The 17042-nt window shown below is 39.2% G+C and overlaps 1 protein-coding gene across 6 annotated transcripts in view; it reads left to right on the top strand.

Moving 5' to 3' along the window:
* Positions 1-16594, top strand: part of MYO3A (myosin IIIA) — a 120562-nt gene extending 103968 nt beyond the window's left edge. For all 6 annotated transcript variants that reach the window (XM_019285868.3, XM_019285865.3, XM_039548711.1 and 3 more), the window contains 4 exons: positions 8704-8813; positions 11340-11380; positions 13137-13277; positions 15148-16594. In XM_019285868.3, the coding sequence (XP_019141413.2) occupies positions 8704-8813; positions 11340-11380; positions 13137-13277; positions 15148-15253 (398 nt within the window). In that variant the 3' untranslated portion in view covers positions 15254-16594. The remainder of the gene's footprint in view (positions 1-8703; positions 8814-11339; positions 11381-13136; positions 13278-15147) is intronic.
* The last annotated feature ends 448 nt before the right edge of the window (positions 16595-17042 follow it).

Genomic DNA, 17042 nt, shown 5'->3' with positions numbered 1-17042 from the left:
ATTCAAGCATGCTTGGAACAGCTTGGGTGGCAGTGGCAAAGAGTACTGGGAGAATAAAGAGGACATGGGATTTTGAACATGCAGATCCTTAAGGCCTGTGCCCCACCAAAAGGACCACAAAGAACTGATTGAGCTGCTCAAGCCTCTTCTGTTGGAATAGATCTAACAGGGAATTTCCTCAGCTCATGTCCTGGGCTGCGGACGCGGAGGAAGATGAGGGCAGATGTAGCAGGCTGTGTCTCCGTTTGTGTGGCAGGGCTCGTGAGAGGCCACTGCACTGCCTCTGGGGATGAGCTGGGATAAGATCTAGGACTGTCTCTCACTGCCCAGAGCTAGTTGTGCTATTTTCATTATAACATTGTGGATTCAGTTGTCACGCATGATGAAATTTCTTTCTGTTCCTATGACTACATTGAAAAGATCTTAAAAGGACTTCAATCCTGCTTTGGAGTCCTCTCAAATGGGCAAGATGCTAAAAATGAGGGCTTGGTGTTTACACCTGTAAGTGTAAACTGGCTGCTGGTAGGTGATCTGTGATCAGCCTGTTTCCAAGACCAAAGTCTGCAAGAGAAAAGAAATGGGAAGTGGAAAACTAAGTGCCATGATCTTTCAGTAAAGACAGAGCAAGGTTTGTGATTGTCATTAATGGGTTTGTACTGAGTTCTCTATTAAATACTGCAGATTTTTTGACAAGATAAACCTGAGAAATTAAAAATGAATGCTTTGGAAAATAACTCTTGGTTCTAACACATTTTCCAACAGAAGCTAGAGAAAAGAGGTAGATAGAGGGAAAAGGAATATACAAATCCCTGTTTTATCGGTTAAAGATCTCATCACTTGCACGAGTGAACCAGGTGAAAATGAACCAGTATGTTCTTGCTATGTGCAAAATACAGTGAAGTCTACCCTTCACACTGCTATTAATTTAAGTAGCTTTACAGGAGACAAAAGCTTGCCAGGGTTTGTCACCTGTGCATCCAACCCTGCCTAAAGGGGTGACCAGTCAGCCACTTCACTTCCCTTTATCTCTGAAAATGTCACGGTGCTGTAAAACCCTGCGGTGTCACAGTGCAGAAGCTTTCCAGTGGTGAAGTATGCTAACGTGTCCACTGAAAAACCTTTCTTGGTGTGGAATGTGAACGTTCTTTTTCTACACTTGAATGTAATTCACATGGCAGGAAAACTCTTACTTTTCTGGCTATGACCAATGTACCAGATAGTGAAGGCAATATACTGCAGTAATTCCACAGTTTGCCTTTAAGCCAGTTGGAAACCGGCTTTATCACAAAGCTGCATTGTCTTAAGTAGATGTCTATTACAGCAAGCACGATCTAACTAGGTGTAGAGAATATTTAAGTAACAATATGCCTGTGTTCAGTTCATTTAAGTTGTACTCTCTAAAACACAAGAGTTACCAACATTCTGGACATTGTACTTCTTCCTGTATGCAATATAGTAAAATAACTACAAGACCCCCAAATATTTGAGGTAAGGTACTGCAGATGGTCGTGCTAAAGGGAAGCAGGTTGACATGGTGATCCACTGCCTTATTAACAGGGAGGAACCTTCCTGTCTTCCTGCCTACTTTATGTGTTACAGTACAATTTATACACACACATTTACAGAAGGATGTGCTTTTGCTGCAGCTTTCCCTCTATGGCTGCTTTTCCTGTCCTACTCTTATGAAGGCAGGGATTGTTGAGCTTTAGGTGTTCTTTTAATCATGTGGTATTTACCTATTTGTAATTACTTTGGTCATTTACATTTATTTACACTTTTTCATCAGCTTCACTAGTTTTATATGTTGTTTTACAGCTGTAGCATGTGAATTGTATTTTATAGCTAGATAGGAGAGCTTGGCTGCCTTTGTCTATGACTAGGTGGCCATTGTGCAATAAGAAAACTTACCACTTCCTCTGATAAAATATTTTACTGCATTACTACCCACAGAAGGGGAGGAACTAAGGGACAGCTGATGGCATACTGTGACAAATGTTCATATTTTTGTTTGTTTGTTTTTAACAAAAATGCAAAGCTTGCTGTTCAAAGAACATCTGAAGAAAAGGTTAAATTAATCTTAAATCCACAAGGTTAAGTTGTTCTTAAATGAGTTTCTTCATATTTATAAAATGCATAAAGCAAGCTGCACAAGGTTCAGGAAATAAACAAAATTCCCTGTGCCTAGAATCTCTGAGTAGGTTACATTTGCTTGCTTACATGCTTTCAGCCAAATGTAATGGCTTCACCCCAGAACTGCACCTTTGACTGCTAGTGAGCCTTGGGTTGCTGTGGTGTCAGAGCAGATGCACAAATAGCTGCTGTCAAGTTTTTAGAGATCAAAGCCTGAAGTAAGGGGAATTTGACCATTATGGGAGCAAATATTTTTTCTTTTTTTCCCAGATGAATCATAGTGCTCATCCTTCTACTTATTAAATGACAGTTCAAGTACAAAATCTCAGTAAGAGAATTTTCTATATTTAGAATGAAATTTACGTAGTATGAGGAACCCCAGTGCAGCTGAGGACCTTTTCAGCTAAATGAGGCAATGAGACAAGCAGGGTTTTCATCCAGGATTCCTCCTGCTGTAGGCTGTCAAAGCACTATTTGCGGGAATTTAATGGTCAGGCTTTGCAAGGAAAAGGGAGCCTGTATAGCACTGGGTGAGCAGAGCAGTATGCACCAGACAGACTTTCTTCTTTGCAAGTGAGTGGTCAGCCAGGGAGCACTGGGACGTGGGACTGGAGAAAAACAGGGTAGTCAAGCACTGCTGGCTGGTGGTTTTTGGCTAAAAGAGTGGCCCTTTGGGCACCATACAGCCAGGATGTGGAAGATCTGTGTTGGGAGTTGCTCAGATTCATGGCAGAGCATAAGATATGGGAGGTCATGGAAGTGAAGTACAGCCATTTTCCTTAAATATCCTCTCTTAAAAAGCAGTCATTTCTCAAGTGACCAGACTTGAGAAATGAGAGGTGCTGGAGTGAGTCCAGGGAAGGGCAACAAAGCTCTGAAGGTGAAGGGTCTGGAGCACAAGTCCAATGAGGAGCAGCTGAGGCACCTGGGGATGTTTAGTCTGGAGAAGAGGAGGCTCAGGGGTGACCTTATCACTCTCTATAACTGCCTGAAAGGAGGGTGCAGCCAGGTGGGGGTTGGCCTCTTCTCCCACGCAACCAGTGACAGGACGAGAGGATATGGCCTCAAGCTGCACCAGGGGAGGTTCAGGCTGGATATCAGGAGGAATTTCTTCACCAAAAGGGTTGTTAAGCATTGGAATGGACTTCTCAGGGAAGTGGTGGAGTCACCATCCTTAGAGGTGTTCAGGAAACAGCTGGACATGGCACTTCATGCCATGGTCTAACTGGCAAGGTGGTCAAGGCTAGACTTGATGATCTTAGAGGTCTTTTCCAATGTTTATGATTCTGTGATTCTGTATTAGTGTCATCCAGAGACTGAAACTGCTTCCCTCAGTGGGGCCGTGGGACTTACTCTGCTGTACACAATCGGAAAGTTCTCAGTCTCTTGCAGTTTCAACTTGTAGGTCTGTGCCAGAGTAATCCCTCTATTTTTTTCCAGATTGCTAAGAATTTGCAGCCATCAGCAGTAATTTCCAAATCTGGCTGTGTTAAACATCCCATGAATTAAAAATACTTAAAAGTTACTAATCAGAATGTTGAAGAGCAGTGCTTTTCTCTGTGCAAATTCCAAACTTGAGTAGTTACATCCTCGTGCTGTGTACAATTAGAACAGTAAAAAGGTACGCACATAAATGTTGTAAGCAGTAGTACCCATTCGCTTCTTATTATCAAATCCTGGAATTCCAGTTGCTATATTTCCATTTCTTCTGATTATTTTCAACTGCCTCTGCAAAACCTATACAATTATTGCTTTTCCTCTTTTTTTCCTTCCTGCTTAATTCTGAGCCCAGCTTCTGTCTCCATAAGATGTGGAACAGCTCTAAATCAAACATGTAACATTTCACTTAAATGACCTGAAGATGGCTTTGTCTGTTTCTTCAGGTGGCTTAATAAATAGAGACCTTTTGTCCCTTAGATGTTTATCACAGCTGTAACCACACTATTTCTCCAGTCTTCAGTACAAAATCTGTTGTAAGTCATAGTTAGTTTACATTAGCCTCCACGAATGTTGATTCCTCAAGACTGCTGTCTTGCAAGCTCATCATTGTATGTCAGAATGTGCAGACACAGTTCAACCTAAAGGGCTGTTGATACTGATTCATGTTTATTCGAACATTTCTTGCTCATCCTTGAACGTTTCAAGCACATGCAGCTCTCCTCAGTTCCTGTAGTTTGTGGTGGTGTCCAGGATACATATAAATATTGTATAAACATTTCAGCATATTTGGAGCTTTCAGTGAAGCCTGAGTATGAAAGTATTCATATGTTGTAGAATTGAGGGTGTATGCAACTTAGTAGGAACCTTTGTGGTAGTGCTAAATGAACTAGCTGAGATACTGGTAGGAATAAAGAATTTTTCTTGGATTTACTAAACCTTCTTGAATGTTATCTGGGAGCCGCACTGTTCACATGCCTTTCCTGACCTTTAACTCTGTATTTCATTTATTCTCATGGAGAACAACTTTAATGTTTATTATCATCACTGGACCAACCTCTTTTTTTTTTTTTTTTTGACTAAGCAAGTACTGACTGGATACACTTGGGAAGTCTGAGGAGGAAAATCCCCCTATTCCAACCTGTTATTCAATCTGTCTTCCTCCTGGTAAACCCTTTAAAAAGCAATGTCTGTGTTGCATCAAAGTTTCCAGTTTCTCCTACGTGTTGCTCCTAAGGTGTGTCCCAGCACTGACAGCACCTCTTCAGGCAGGTACAACAGCAAGGTGTGGGCTGGCGGCAGAGATGAAAGTCTCAGCACAGTCCTCCATTCAGCTCGTTAGCTCTGCTAATGATTAGCTGTGATGTAACCTTAAGCAAGTCTCGATGTGTCTTTGTGCATCTTATTTACCCTTCTAGGAGGATAGGGATGATAGTGCCAACCTGGCACTTCTGAAGCGCTTCGACAGCTACAGTGTGAATGGGTTTTGTACCACTGTTGTAAAATACCTATTTAAACGACTGTTAGAAGGGAAACATCAGTTTTCCTTTTACATGTAAAGCACAGATCTTGCTAGACACACTTGAAGTCTTAAGGAAAAATAAGCTACAAGGTACTTTACTATGGAGAGATTGGACTTCAATAAAAACCTTTTCTTTGTCATGGAATACAGAAGCAACATAATTGCCCTGTTAATAAATTAATTATTTCACTCCTCCCTTCTGCTTCACTGCCTCCTGCAGAAAGGTATAGGCCATCTGGAAAACAAGCCCATCAAACTCACCATTTACCAGACTTGTGTATTTAATTTGCACCCCCAACCTTAAATTTTACTAAGTAAATGATTTCCGTATTTATCAGAAACTAATAAAAAAGCAAATTTTACTTTGTATTATCCAATACAAATAACTACCACATCTGCTGAATTTTGGTAGCAGTGAACACAAATCTAAGTGCAAAAGGAAATCACAGCTTCACTTTCTGGTGAAACAAAGAAAGCAAAACCTTACTGTGTAATTTGGAGGCAAAACTCAGAAATGCATTTTCAGCCCTATATTTAATTTTTAAAAGGAACAATGGAGGTCCAAGCTTAGAAGGCTGCCTGCCCCAACATGGTATTTCTGTCCCCTCAATTCTTTTGCACAGCTTATACATATGTACAACACAAGAGTTGAGCTGAAAAGCTTTTTTTTTTAACTGAAACCTTTATCATTGTCAAAATGGTATTTTTTGAATGTAAAAAGCAGTCTTCTTTGCAGAGCACACAAGTATACAAGTCATTTAAGTTGGAATAATTGTAATCTAGAATACAATAATGCTTTATCTGTTTGACACTGATGAATTAAATAATGTAACAGCATACACAGTGGTGAATTCTTAGGGGACAGTAAAAAATCTTTAGGCATTATGAGAACCTTTTCATTGGGATTTTCCTAGAGCCCCCAAATTGGCTTCATTTCTTTTTTCAGATTTTCATGATCTTTGACAAATTTTTTGAAAATATCCTACAGACAGGGTGTTAGGTGTTTCTATTCAACAGCACTGAATTTTAAGGATTTTTTTTAAGGTAGTTGTGCTGGTTTGGACAAATTTGGAGGAAAATATCCTCTGATACAAGGCAGGTTACAACCATCCTTCCCCTAAAGGTTCAGGAAAAAATAAATTTTCCTCAGAGGAAAGTGAAAGAGATAAAAACTATTTATTTAACAAACACACAGGAAAAGGGTAATAATGCTAAATAATAAAACCTCTCACTGTGGAGAGAAACCTGGGAAAATTCCAGAGTCCTTCTGTAGGTGTGATCTCTCTCCTCCTCCTCGGAGCTGGGTCGGTGCGGGCCCACCTCCGGGGCCTTGGTGGAAAATTCCCCCGATGTGTTCTGATGTTGAAACAGTCCAGAAGAGAAGAAGGGAAAAACCAAAGTCCCAGGAAAACAAAGTTCAACTCTCCATCTCCCTCTGGAGAAAAGGAGCCGAAAGCTGGCTGGAAAGCAAGCAGGGCACTTCCTCCACTCTTGCTGCTGCAGAAGCAGAGGAGTCTGTGTATATCTATGTCCTTAAACAACTGCTTTGAAAAGTTCGCTCAGTTTTTTCCTCTCCCCCCTCTCGGGCTCAGTTTAAATACACAGAAAGGCACAAAATTAATTTCTGGGCATAGAGCAGCGATAGGGGATACATCATAAAGTCACCCCAAGACAATAGTGTTTCCACGTTGGACTCTTGTTGTGTTTAAAAATAAAATAGGGAAGATATGCCTTTTCTCTCTCACAAATGGAAAGTCAGATAACTCCAGGTGGCCCATTTGAAATGCAGCAAGGTAGCAACAGCCCACATTAAGAGCACAGTCAAGTCTATTGAAATCAAGGAATGTCACTTATATTTAATACAGGTAACTGAAATGAATTTATTGCATCTAAAATTCATTTTTTCACATGAATTAAACATGGCTGTAACCTGGCTTCGAAAAACACCATTGTTCTCTCAAGTGCAAAATGTTAAAAAGATACTTGTTTATTTATTACAGAAGAAGCAGTCTGCATTTCAGATAAGGAACTAAAACAATAAATGTAATCATTATCCAACTACAATTTAAATTAACATTATTCATTCTGGCTCCTCTATATACCCATGACCTTTACAAGCCTTTATTTATCACACATAACAAAAAACTTAAACAGCTAATTTTGCAGGAGTCAACACTGATGTATCACTGATCGTTTCTCATTTTAAATGATTATGCTACCTTCTTAATTAAAAAGATGTCTGCTGTATATGGGGGAGTTTTTATTTTTATAATGTGAAAGGGCTTGTGATGGTCATAGGGGAAGAAAATGGTGTTAAAGTCACTTCGTGTGAAAGTGGATTATATCAGCAAAACACACTTTAGTAATTCACTGGGATCTAGATCCCCATTCCAATCTCACACTATATTAATTTATGAATAGGGAGATGTTTTTTTCTCATGGGCTGTCCTTAGTGTATCTGTGATGGGACAAGGGCAAGATCAAACCTCACTGGATAATGCAAAATACCTTAGACACTTAGTTCACTGTGCTGTGACTTCATTCACTACTCTGTATGTGTCCCTATGACCCATTTCTATCGTTGGTGTTCTGCTCTGTGCAACCCCCTTCTCCTTCATCATAAAGGAATTGCTGTCACCCCATTAACTTTTCCTATAGCTGAAGCTGAAGGGAAGGAGACCAGGCTCACCAGGCTGTACGTTTGTGGTCCCTTGTCCCTCCAGGGTCAATTCTGTGGTCTTCCAAGGCATTAGGAACCCTGCGCTCTGTGTTGTCTCTGTGACATACAGCCTATATGAACCCAAGCAGCCCTGTATCCTAGCACTGTCAGAACTGCATATAGATTTTTAACAAGCAAATACCCAAGGTATTTTTCTACTTCTCTATGTGCCAGCCAATGTAATCTACAAGTCAGTGTCTAACTCTGAACTGGGAGACTGCCATTTTGTGTTAAAATCTTGATTTCATTTCTATTAGAGTGAAGGCATTTTTCACATGTTGGCAGAAAGCTTTTGTAGAAATAGAGACCAGAATTCAAGTATGCTAACATAGACTACACTGGATGCGATGGACATGGTCATGCTGTGTTGCCCAGTGGTACGTGATTTGGCTTGAGATGAAAAGCCTCAGCAGGAGACCTGGAGGAAAATCTTCACTATGATAGTGTAGAGGACAACCTCTGAAACAGAGGCCTAATGCTAGTTCCCTCATTCAGCACCTTAAAGATTGACTTGAGTCTGAAAAAACATCACCCCTGCCGCACAGGTCCCTGTTATGAGGCAGTGGCCTCACAGTAGCCATTACCCTTCAGAGCCCTTTTCTGAATGTGAAGCATCAGCCCTTTTCAGGAGAGGCCTGTGCCAGGCAGACCTTTGGGCTGTTCCAGCCTAGCATTCATTATGTGGCATTTGTCCCTGTGGACAGTCAGGACTCAGAAGAATAAACCCATTCTATGCTGATGAAAATGTCCAGACCGGTTGCTTTCTTGAGTTATTGCAAGCAGTAAAAGTGGCTATGTGGAATTTTTTCTCTCTTTGGTGAAATTCTCTCCTGTTTTTCCAAAAGCTTCCCATTCTGTGAAGAAATAAGTGTTTCTATCTTCTGCTTTTTTACAGTTGTGGCCAAAGTAGAAGACTCTCGCCCAATGCAGAGGCCCCCCAGAAGGCCACGGAAGCCCAAGACATTAAATAATCCAGAAGACTCCACCTACTACACTCTAATACATGTGAGTTTAGGAAGCTTTTGTGGGCTAAAACCGTCAGATAATTCCCGCCAACCTATCTTTCTAATTGCCCAATTCCCATTATTCTTTTCTAATGCAACATAAAACCTGTGTCCTGCTGAAAGGAGGCATGCCACAAATGTCACATTTCAAACGAGACTTGAAATTGGAGTACAGAATTACCCAGACTGGGCAGCTATGTCAGACCAGTATTTACTTTTGTACCTAAACATACGTATTTTCATATTATGCATAAGCAGCATTTGCATTTTCAATACCCAAATCAAGTGCCCTGTCTCCATAGTTTCTTTGTAAGTCACAGGAGAGAACCAGGAGAGTCACAGGTTTGTTTGGAGCTATTTTGAGCCTCTAAATTAGTGCTTGATCTTGCAGAGAGAGCAAATACTAAAATAAGCTGTATTAGTATGCACACTGTAACTTCCTTTACAAATGTGTCAGATTGTGATTATGAAGCATTGGCAAATACCAACTGCTCAGGAGACTAATGGATTTGAGTGTCTCTATATATATCCTTTGGTCCAAGTTCAGATACCGAGTGCTGCTTTCCCCTCTTGACTTCAGTGCCCTTAAATATAGGAAAAAAAGGCAAGAAAGTAAGCAGAAAGAGTGAAAATGTAAAAGCAGCTCAGAAAGCACTCCCAACAAAAAAAGCAATTAAACTGATTTGCTTGAGGTGCCTGTATCTTAGTGACCTATTTTAACAGCCAGTGAGAACCCAGCTAATAAACTAACCATAGCAATTGCTTCTCCTTTCAACAGAAGGTGTCACCAGGGCCTGTAGGGACAGTTGTGTCTGGCATACCAAAAAAAGACAAATACAGCTATGTTTTATTCTGGGACTTTGAAATAACACAGCTTTGGAACTGTGATATTCTGAAAAGAAATTACATTCTTAGAAATAAATTTGCATGTAAGAATAAAATTTGTTTTGTGAAAGCAGGATTGGTGAGATAAAGGACTGAAATGAAAGGCATGATACAGAATTCGTATTAGGAAATTTCTGAGGAGAAGGGTAATTCTGAGGTAAATGCCTGTTTAGAAAGCTAAGACTATAGTCAGGAACGTGGTATTTTCTGAGAGCTAATTTGTTACATGGCCGGCTCCGTATCAGAAAACAGCCATGACATCAGTGCAAACAAAAACTGCAGTAATGCCAGGAAATTTTTAATCAATTTTTCAGCAGCAGATTTTCAAGATATTAATCAATATTACCTTCAATTAGTTGTATTTTCAAGAAGGTGTGAAAAAGAGAAGGCTGTCTTCCTGACATGGAATTCACTGGTCAGGGAAAGGTTCAATGTAAATATCTATACTGGAGCTTAGAAAGGAGACTTACTAGTTCTTAAATTCTTAGACCTTGAGTAAGTCATGAAGCTCTAACTTTAGATGGCAGTCAGCTTTAGAGGGCAGTCAGCTTTCCCAGCTATTACGGATTTTCTACCTTATTAAAAATCTCTGTGACCTTCAGGCATTCACAGATTATTATCAAGCCCAGATCATAGGAAAGTGAAGAAACACAATATCCGTGCATTTTTAAAAAATTTTCTCTATCTTCTGCAAAATCAGATATTTCTCTCACATTATGCTACAGACATTAATTAGACACCTTACATTCTCACTTGTCTCCTTGCATATCAAATGACCTGAAGGGTATACAGGTATAAACGAAGCCTGACAATAGCCCATTGTTCATATGAAGCAGTAGAATTTTATTTTGGGGTATATTTCTTTAAATCAGCCTATCATTTTGGAATTATGTGTCATGTTCATTTGCCTGCATACTGAAGTCCATCAGGATTTCTCATTCTTGGTGACTTTACAGTGACGAATTCTAATAAGTTTTCACTCATTTGCAAGAAACACTATTAAGACCATCAGTACTTAAAAATAATGCCTTTGAAGTGTGATGCTGCAGCATAGCATTGTTTTGGCTGTAGGGATAGAACTCTATTAGAGATAAGAAATTATTCACATTCCCTATGAATCTTCTCTCCTGTGCATTTTTAGAAATCTTGTATCCTAAATGTTCTTTTGCCACCTAGTATACTGTTTTTAAATGGGGCCTTTGTCCATTTTATTCTACTAAACCTGTGTGAATCCTACATTGGCATTAATGAGAATAGGATTATGCCTCCTTCCACTGCATTGCTTCTATTCATGGAAATTCTCATGGCATCACAGTAAATTTGCCTCAGTGAGATAGTGTTGTCAACTTCATTAAAACAGCTATAGCTATTTGAAAGTTTTAGATCTTCTTTTTCTGTTCTGATCATCATTACTTTGGGTTTTTGGTTTTTTTTTCCAGTATGGCAACAAATTTGGGAGCAGCGATGCTGATCTCATTCTCCGTCTCAAAGGTTCTTAAAAGAGATTTTTCTGGCACACTTGCTCATTCTCTAGAATTTCTTCTAATGAAAAATATATACCATTCTCCTACCTAACACTGATGAATTGTATGTTTGCATAAGCTTTCCTTTTCGTATTTTTAATTACTTTGTATTTTCTTAGAAATCAATACAAGATGAAAAACGGAAACCAAGAAAAGAAAGGTAATTTTCTTCATTATCTCACTATTGTCATTCCAGTACTCTAGAATAGTTTTTAGCTGTACTTCAACCAGGAGAATAAAGCATTGAAAAAAGAATGGTAATTTGGTGATTCACAAGGAGACATGTATACAAAGTTAAAATATGCAATTTTCATTGACTAAAATCCATTATAGAATTCAGTCATTCAGTTCTCCTAAAACATGGCCGTTTACCATGGTAACACAAGCATTATAATAAGTTAAGATAAGGTCCATATCAAAGATAGTTCTGACACAGAAAATAATTGAAGGTGCTTAAAATTCTAGTCAAAGCAAATGGGCAACCAGTTCTTTTTTGTTAGCAAAAATACAAAGATTGTCAAAATTTTCTTCTAAAAATATATGAGTGTTTGGAAATAGATAATAAAAAATTAAAACAAAGACTAATAATAACAGCTAAAGAAGAGTAGCCCTTGGAATTTGAACCAGAAGTGGTTTCTTCACAGTGTAACTAACCTATTTTGATGGATCTCTGCAGAGAGAAAGGAAGCAATAGGTATATTCTGCCTTTCTGTATCTTAGATCCTTACGTGTGCTGCAGACCTGGTTCACAGCTCCTGACATACATCAAAGCTTTATTTTATTTGTGTTTCTATACTGAGGCTTTTTTGCTGCCCCCTCAGTGGCACTGCTGTGGTACCATGTGTGCAATGGCAGCCTGCTCATAGATGACAGATGAATGGACTCTCTGCACTATCCTTGGCTAGGGCTGCAGAATACAAACTCCATAGCTAAAATTTGTATCTTAAAGGATGTTGCATGGCATTACATCTATATAAAATGTGCTCACAGCATTGAGCTTCATTCAACCACAGTTTAAATTGCACTTGATTATTCTGCAGCTTAAAGGACTGACCTTATGTCGATGTCCCCCATGTTTGGTCTCTTTCAGCTTTTTTTCTCCTGTCATTTGGATCCTAAAAAAATTTCACACCTATTTGCTCTAGTCTAGGGGAAGAAAAGCCTGTAACACAAAAAATCTAGTGTTTACACCAAAATCTAGTGTTTTCTCTCATTGGCCTCAGTTAGGTTTCACTTATCTTAAATCTAGTTAACCAGTTCCCTGACTGCATCTTCTTTCATGTGATGACTCCATATTAGTGGAACATAGCAAGTGAAATCAATTAATTACTTCTGGTTTCTAACAATGTGAAGATTGAATTCTGAATTTCTCTGTTCAGTTTCTTTTTAGGATATTATTTCTTTCCTTAGCCATTCTAAACTAGATGTTGGGATTGATTTTTTCTGTATGTATAATACTCAGGATAGCATTCACCTAACAAAATAAGAGATATCTGCATTACTGACACCCGTATCAGAACCAGTTGCTTTAGACTCTCTTCTTATACTCAGAGAAAAAAATAGTCATCTTTAGGAAAATTATTCGTTTCTTGCTCAAAGAGGTATCTAAAATAGGCCAGATTAATTACACCATAAAAATGCCTCTCCACTGAGTCTAGTGGCAAACCCAAACAATTTCAGTCATCTGTGTCTCCTTTATGAATATATAAAAATATTTAGCATTTCAAAATTCTCAATATCTACATTATACAGTAGTCACACTTCAGAGACTGATTTTTTGGTGCCTATATATGTTTCTCCTTAGATCCTCACCACATAAACAGAACTAATAATGGTATTTGGTTGCCTTGGGTTTGTATGTTGAAAATAATATTGACAAGTTAACCATTTAACTTAGTGTTCTTATTTATTGACAGTCTGAGCAAAGTGCTAGATTTAGATATCTACTACCAAGAAATCTCCTCCACTGACTCCACCTCCAAGGACAGCAGTACTACCACAAGAAGGAAGAGACACCCAATTGAGCGCAGGACTTCCATTTTAAGAGCTACCGAGCGGTAATTCATACAAAATAATAATAGGAAAAAATAAATACTGTATATCCTTGTTGAGATATTCAAAAGACTAATAAAAAGAAAAGAAATGCACTTTCAAATTGCACATAATTTATCCATGGAATTTTACCAAATCAACTTGTAAAACATATAGCTGAAAATTTCCTGTCTTAAAATGGGAATATCTGAAACATTCCCCATGCAGGAGGGATAAATGCCAGTGTGATTGGTGTTTAGCCTACCTGCTAGTTTTTGGTTTCCCAAGGGCCAGATGGACAGACATTCTGCATCTCTGATCTAACATAAAATTAAACTGAAGCAGAATCTAAAAACTGTATTTCTGATTAGTTAGGTTTTAAATAGGGTGGACGTGTGCCAGACTTTCTGCATGTTTTCTGCAGGTAAGACTCCAGCTGGACTGCCTCCTTCTCCTGCTGTCCTGTAGCAGGACAGGTGTCTGTAGCCTGAGTGCACCTCACCAAGGTGGACAGTAAGGAGAAAAACCCTAAAGGGATAGTTCACTCGACTTCCTCTCTTCCCACGTAGACTTCATAGAGGGTGACTGCTGCCAGGCTAAGCAAATTCATATTCCCACTCTTGCCAATGCACCCACACACACAGCACATGCAAACACATATTTGTAATAATATAATTGTATCTTCTTACATGTTCCTAAATATAAGAAAAGCTTGGAAAACTATCTAGGTCAAAGTCTTAAGGGAAACACTAAGCCTGGAATGACGGCTGAATTTGAAAATGTATCTGTAGTAACAGAGAAAATGTTTGTAGAACATTTAGAATGTAGAATGTTTTGTGCCCGTTAAGTATTTCATTTCTGGCTTTTTTTCACATAGGATCTAAATTAGTTTCAGGAAAGCGTTGTGAAGATGTGTAATTAAAAGTAATAATATCAGGGAATTACCATACAGTTTACAACCATTAGAAAATGTTGCATTTCTAAGGTGTTTAGTTACACCAAATCTGTCACCCTGAATCTGGTGTAGGTGAATGAAAGCCTTGCTACTGAGTTTACTAAAAGGAATTTCTCACCCTTTACTATATGCTGCTCTGATTGCAGCCTAAGTAGCCATAGTGAAGCAAAATATGTGTAACTTTTAAATTAACAGTTACCTCAGAGGGCAGATGGATGCAATTAGTAAACATTTCTGCACTTCAGTATCTCTTGAATAGGGTCACAAGGATATAAAGACTATACAGCCATTTCAATTACAGAAGTGAAGCACTGAGTATTTTTTATTTGGCAGTTTACCTTCAACATTGGTGTAGGACCAGTGGTGGGAGCACCTTTAGTGTAGAACACTACAGATTTTTGTAATTATTTCAGAGTAATTTACTTTTTAAATAACTGTCTTTTATTTTTAATCTTGCTTCATGGTAACAGCTGATGCCACATCACCACCATTCCAGCCTGTCAGAGGTGACATCCAAAATGCATCTTGCCATCTGAAAATAAAATAAAATGAGATGGACACTTACAGGGAGCTCCACAGGCAGGTTAAATACAGAGCAAACTAATTTATGCCAACTAAAAATCTGGTGCAGTAACCATCAGGCAAATGCTACTGCAAAGCATCCCCATCCTCTCAATGTTTTTATGTCCTTTTATTATGTCTCCTTCATAGAAGAACATGTTGTTCTTCTGTGTTCATCTGCTTCTAGCACATAATGTGTTTGTTCCGAGGTGCCTGTTTTGTGCAGCACAGGAAGAGGCCTAGCAAAGTTAGCTGATTTTTTTTCTTTCTCCTTTTATTTTCCCCCCACAAGGGTGGAGGTTAAGCAGTCGATTAGGAATGTTTGCCAAGGTAAATGTTTTGACTTTAATTTCTAAAACACTTCTGTGCTTAATCCCTAGGTCGAGGGTTGCAGAAAGACCCCTGGAAGAGAGTAAAGCCGAAGATAATCCCTATGACTACAGACGACTGCTGCGGAAGACCTCACAGCGCCGGCGCCTTATCTAGCCATTCTAGCTGCTGCTGCTGTTCCTGCTGCCATTTGGCTTTTATTAGCATAATTTTTTTAAATCATTTTATACCATGTGTTTCCTTTTTTTTTTTTTAATCTTCAATGTTTCAAGTTTACGTGTGTGTTCATGTGAATACGAATTACTGTGGTTTACAGCCCAACACCATTGCAAAGGGACACTGTCAGTCACATATCATATCCTTCCCTAATACAAAAATCAGCTTTGTTTTGTGTACCACTGCTACATCCTAAAATTATTAGACATTAAACAGCTTAAATCTAGTTTCCTTTCCTCAGTGCATATTTCTTTTTTTTCATTTGATCAGTCTCATCCAATCAAAATAATAATTTACTTTATAGTTCCCTAGTTAAGCTTTCAAATACCCATATGCACCTTCAGAAAACCTTAGTTATTGTTTCTAATAAATTGTTTTACAGGGAAAAAAAATTACAGGAGCATCATGGGGGAATTTCTGCTTTTAGTTTACACTGACTAAATTTTGGGATAACCTGTTTGTGGCAAGTGTCCCTCTAATTAAAATGAACATATACAATTAATTGGATAGCATACTATGGCAGTTTATTTCATTATTGACTTTACTTTAAACCTAGTAGCCAGTTTTAAAGGTCAATATTGTGTGTATAATCTTTATGTTGGAGATGTCCATTTATGGGAAGTACATCCAGCCCTCTCCTCTGTCTCTGAGCTTTGTGACTAAGTGATGAACTTTTAAATCATGTTTGCTTTGTTCTCATTTGCATTAGACTTTTAGGAATCTTAATCTCTGGGGTACCAAGAAAGGAATAGAAATACACTCTCTGGTTGATAGCTGCCGAAATGTAATGATCATTCTTAATCAGTTCCACTAGAAATTAAATGAAAATAAAAGCAATAGCCACGGTGTTCAAATATCCCCCTGATTCCTTTTTCAAAAGACCTTATTTCAGAGAAACCACACAGATAATTGCAGCGCTTCTTTTCAGGATTCATAATTGCATGTTCCCAGCTGCAAAGCAAGAGAAGGCAAATTTCACGATGCCAGCATAAAGGCCTGATCCTACTCCATTCCTCAGCTCTCCTAAATGTGACAATTGGCGGCAGCAGTCAGCTACAGGGGCTGGGTTTTGTCTGTTCCCCACGCACATTTGGCCTTTTCCCCAGAGACAGATAACCATTGCTTCCTGATCTGTAACTAGTTACAAAGCTGTGCACCAGATTAAAATGTGCTACAATGTAAAATTTGCTATAAATTGTTAAAAATTTGAAATCCGTTTTAAAGTCGCTTCGTCATGTATTATTAAAACGGTAAAGTAAATAAAAATGCACAAAGCAGTGATACAGTTGGTTGTGTCTGAATTACACCCAGAGCTGACATGGGCTGGGGCATGAGTGAGCAAGGCAGGGAAGGGCTCACAGCAGCCTCTGGCCGTGGAAAGCTGGAGTTATTGTCTACGTGCAAACCAATGTGATGCGGCAACTAGAACAGACTAATTTCACGAGAAGAGATGCCTAGACTGGTTTGCTTTTTCTTTCCCACCACGGCAGTGTTTTAAAGCATTGAGACATTTCTGTGATGTCTCATGGCGGGACACTCCTGGTAACCACGCAGATGCCCGCAGAAAGCAGAGATGCCCCCGGCTGAACACAGCGCGGGAGCCGCAGGGCCTGGCTGCGAGGAGTCTGGGGGCCCTGCGTGACCAGCGCTCTCGGCAGAGCCACATCCTGGCCTGGTATGGTCCCGCCTGCCTCCCTCCAAGGCCAGGGCTGGAAATCTCTCCGGTGCC

The sequence above is a fragment of the Corvus cornix genome, chromosome 2 (genome assembly GCF_000738735.6).
Source record: "Corvus cornix cornix isolate S_Up_H32 chromosome 2, ASM73873v5, whole genome shotgun sequence".
In the NCBI taxonomy this organism is placed as follows: Eukaryota; Metazoa; Chordata; class Aves; order Passeriformes; family Corvidae; genus Corvus; species Corvus cornix.
This window is presented reverse-complemented; position numbering and strand designations above follow the sequence as displayed.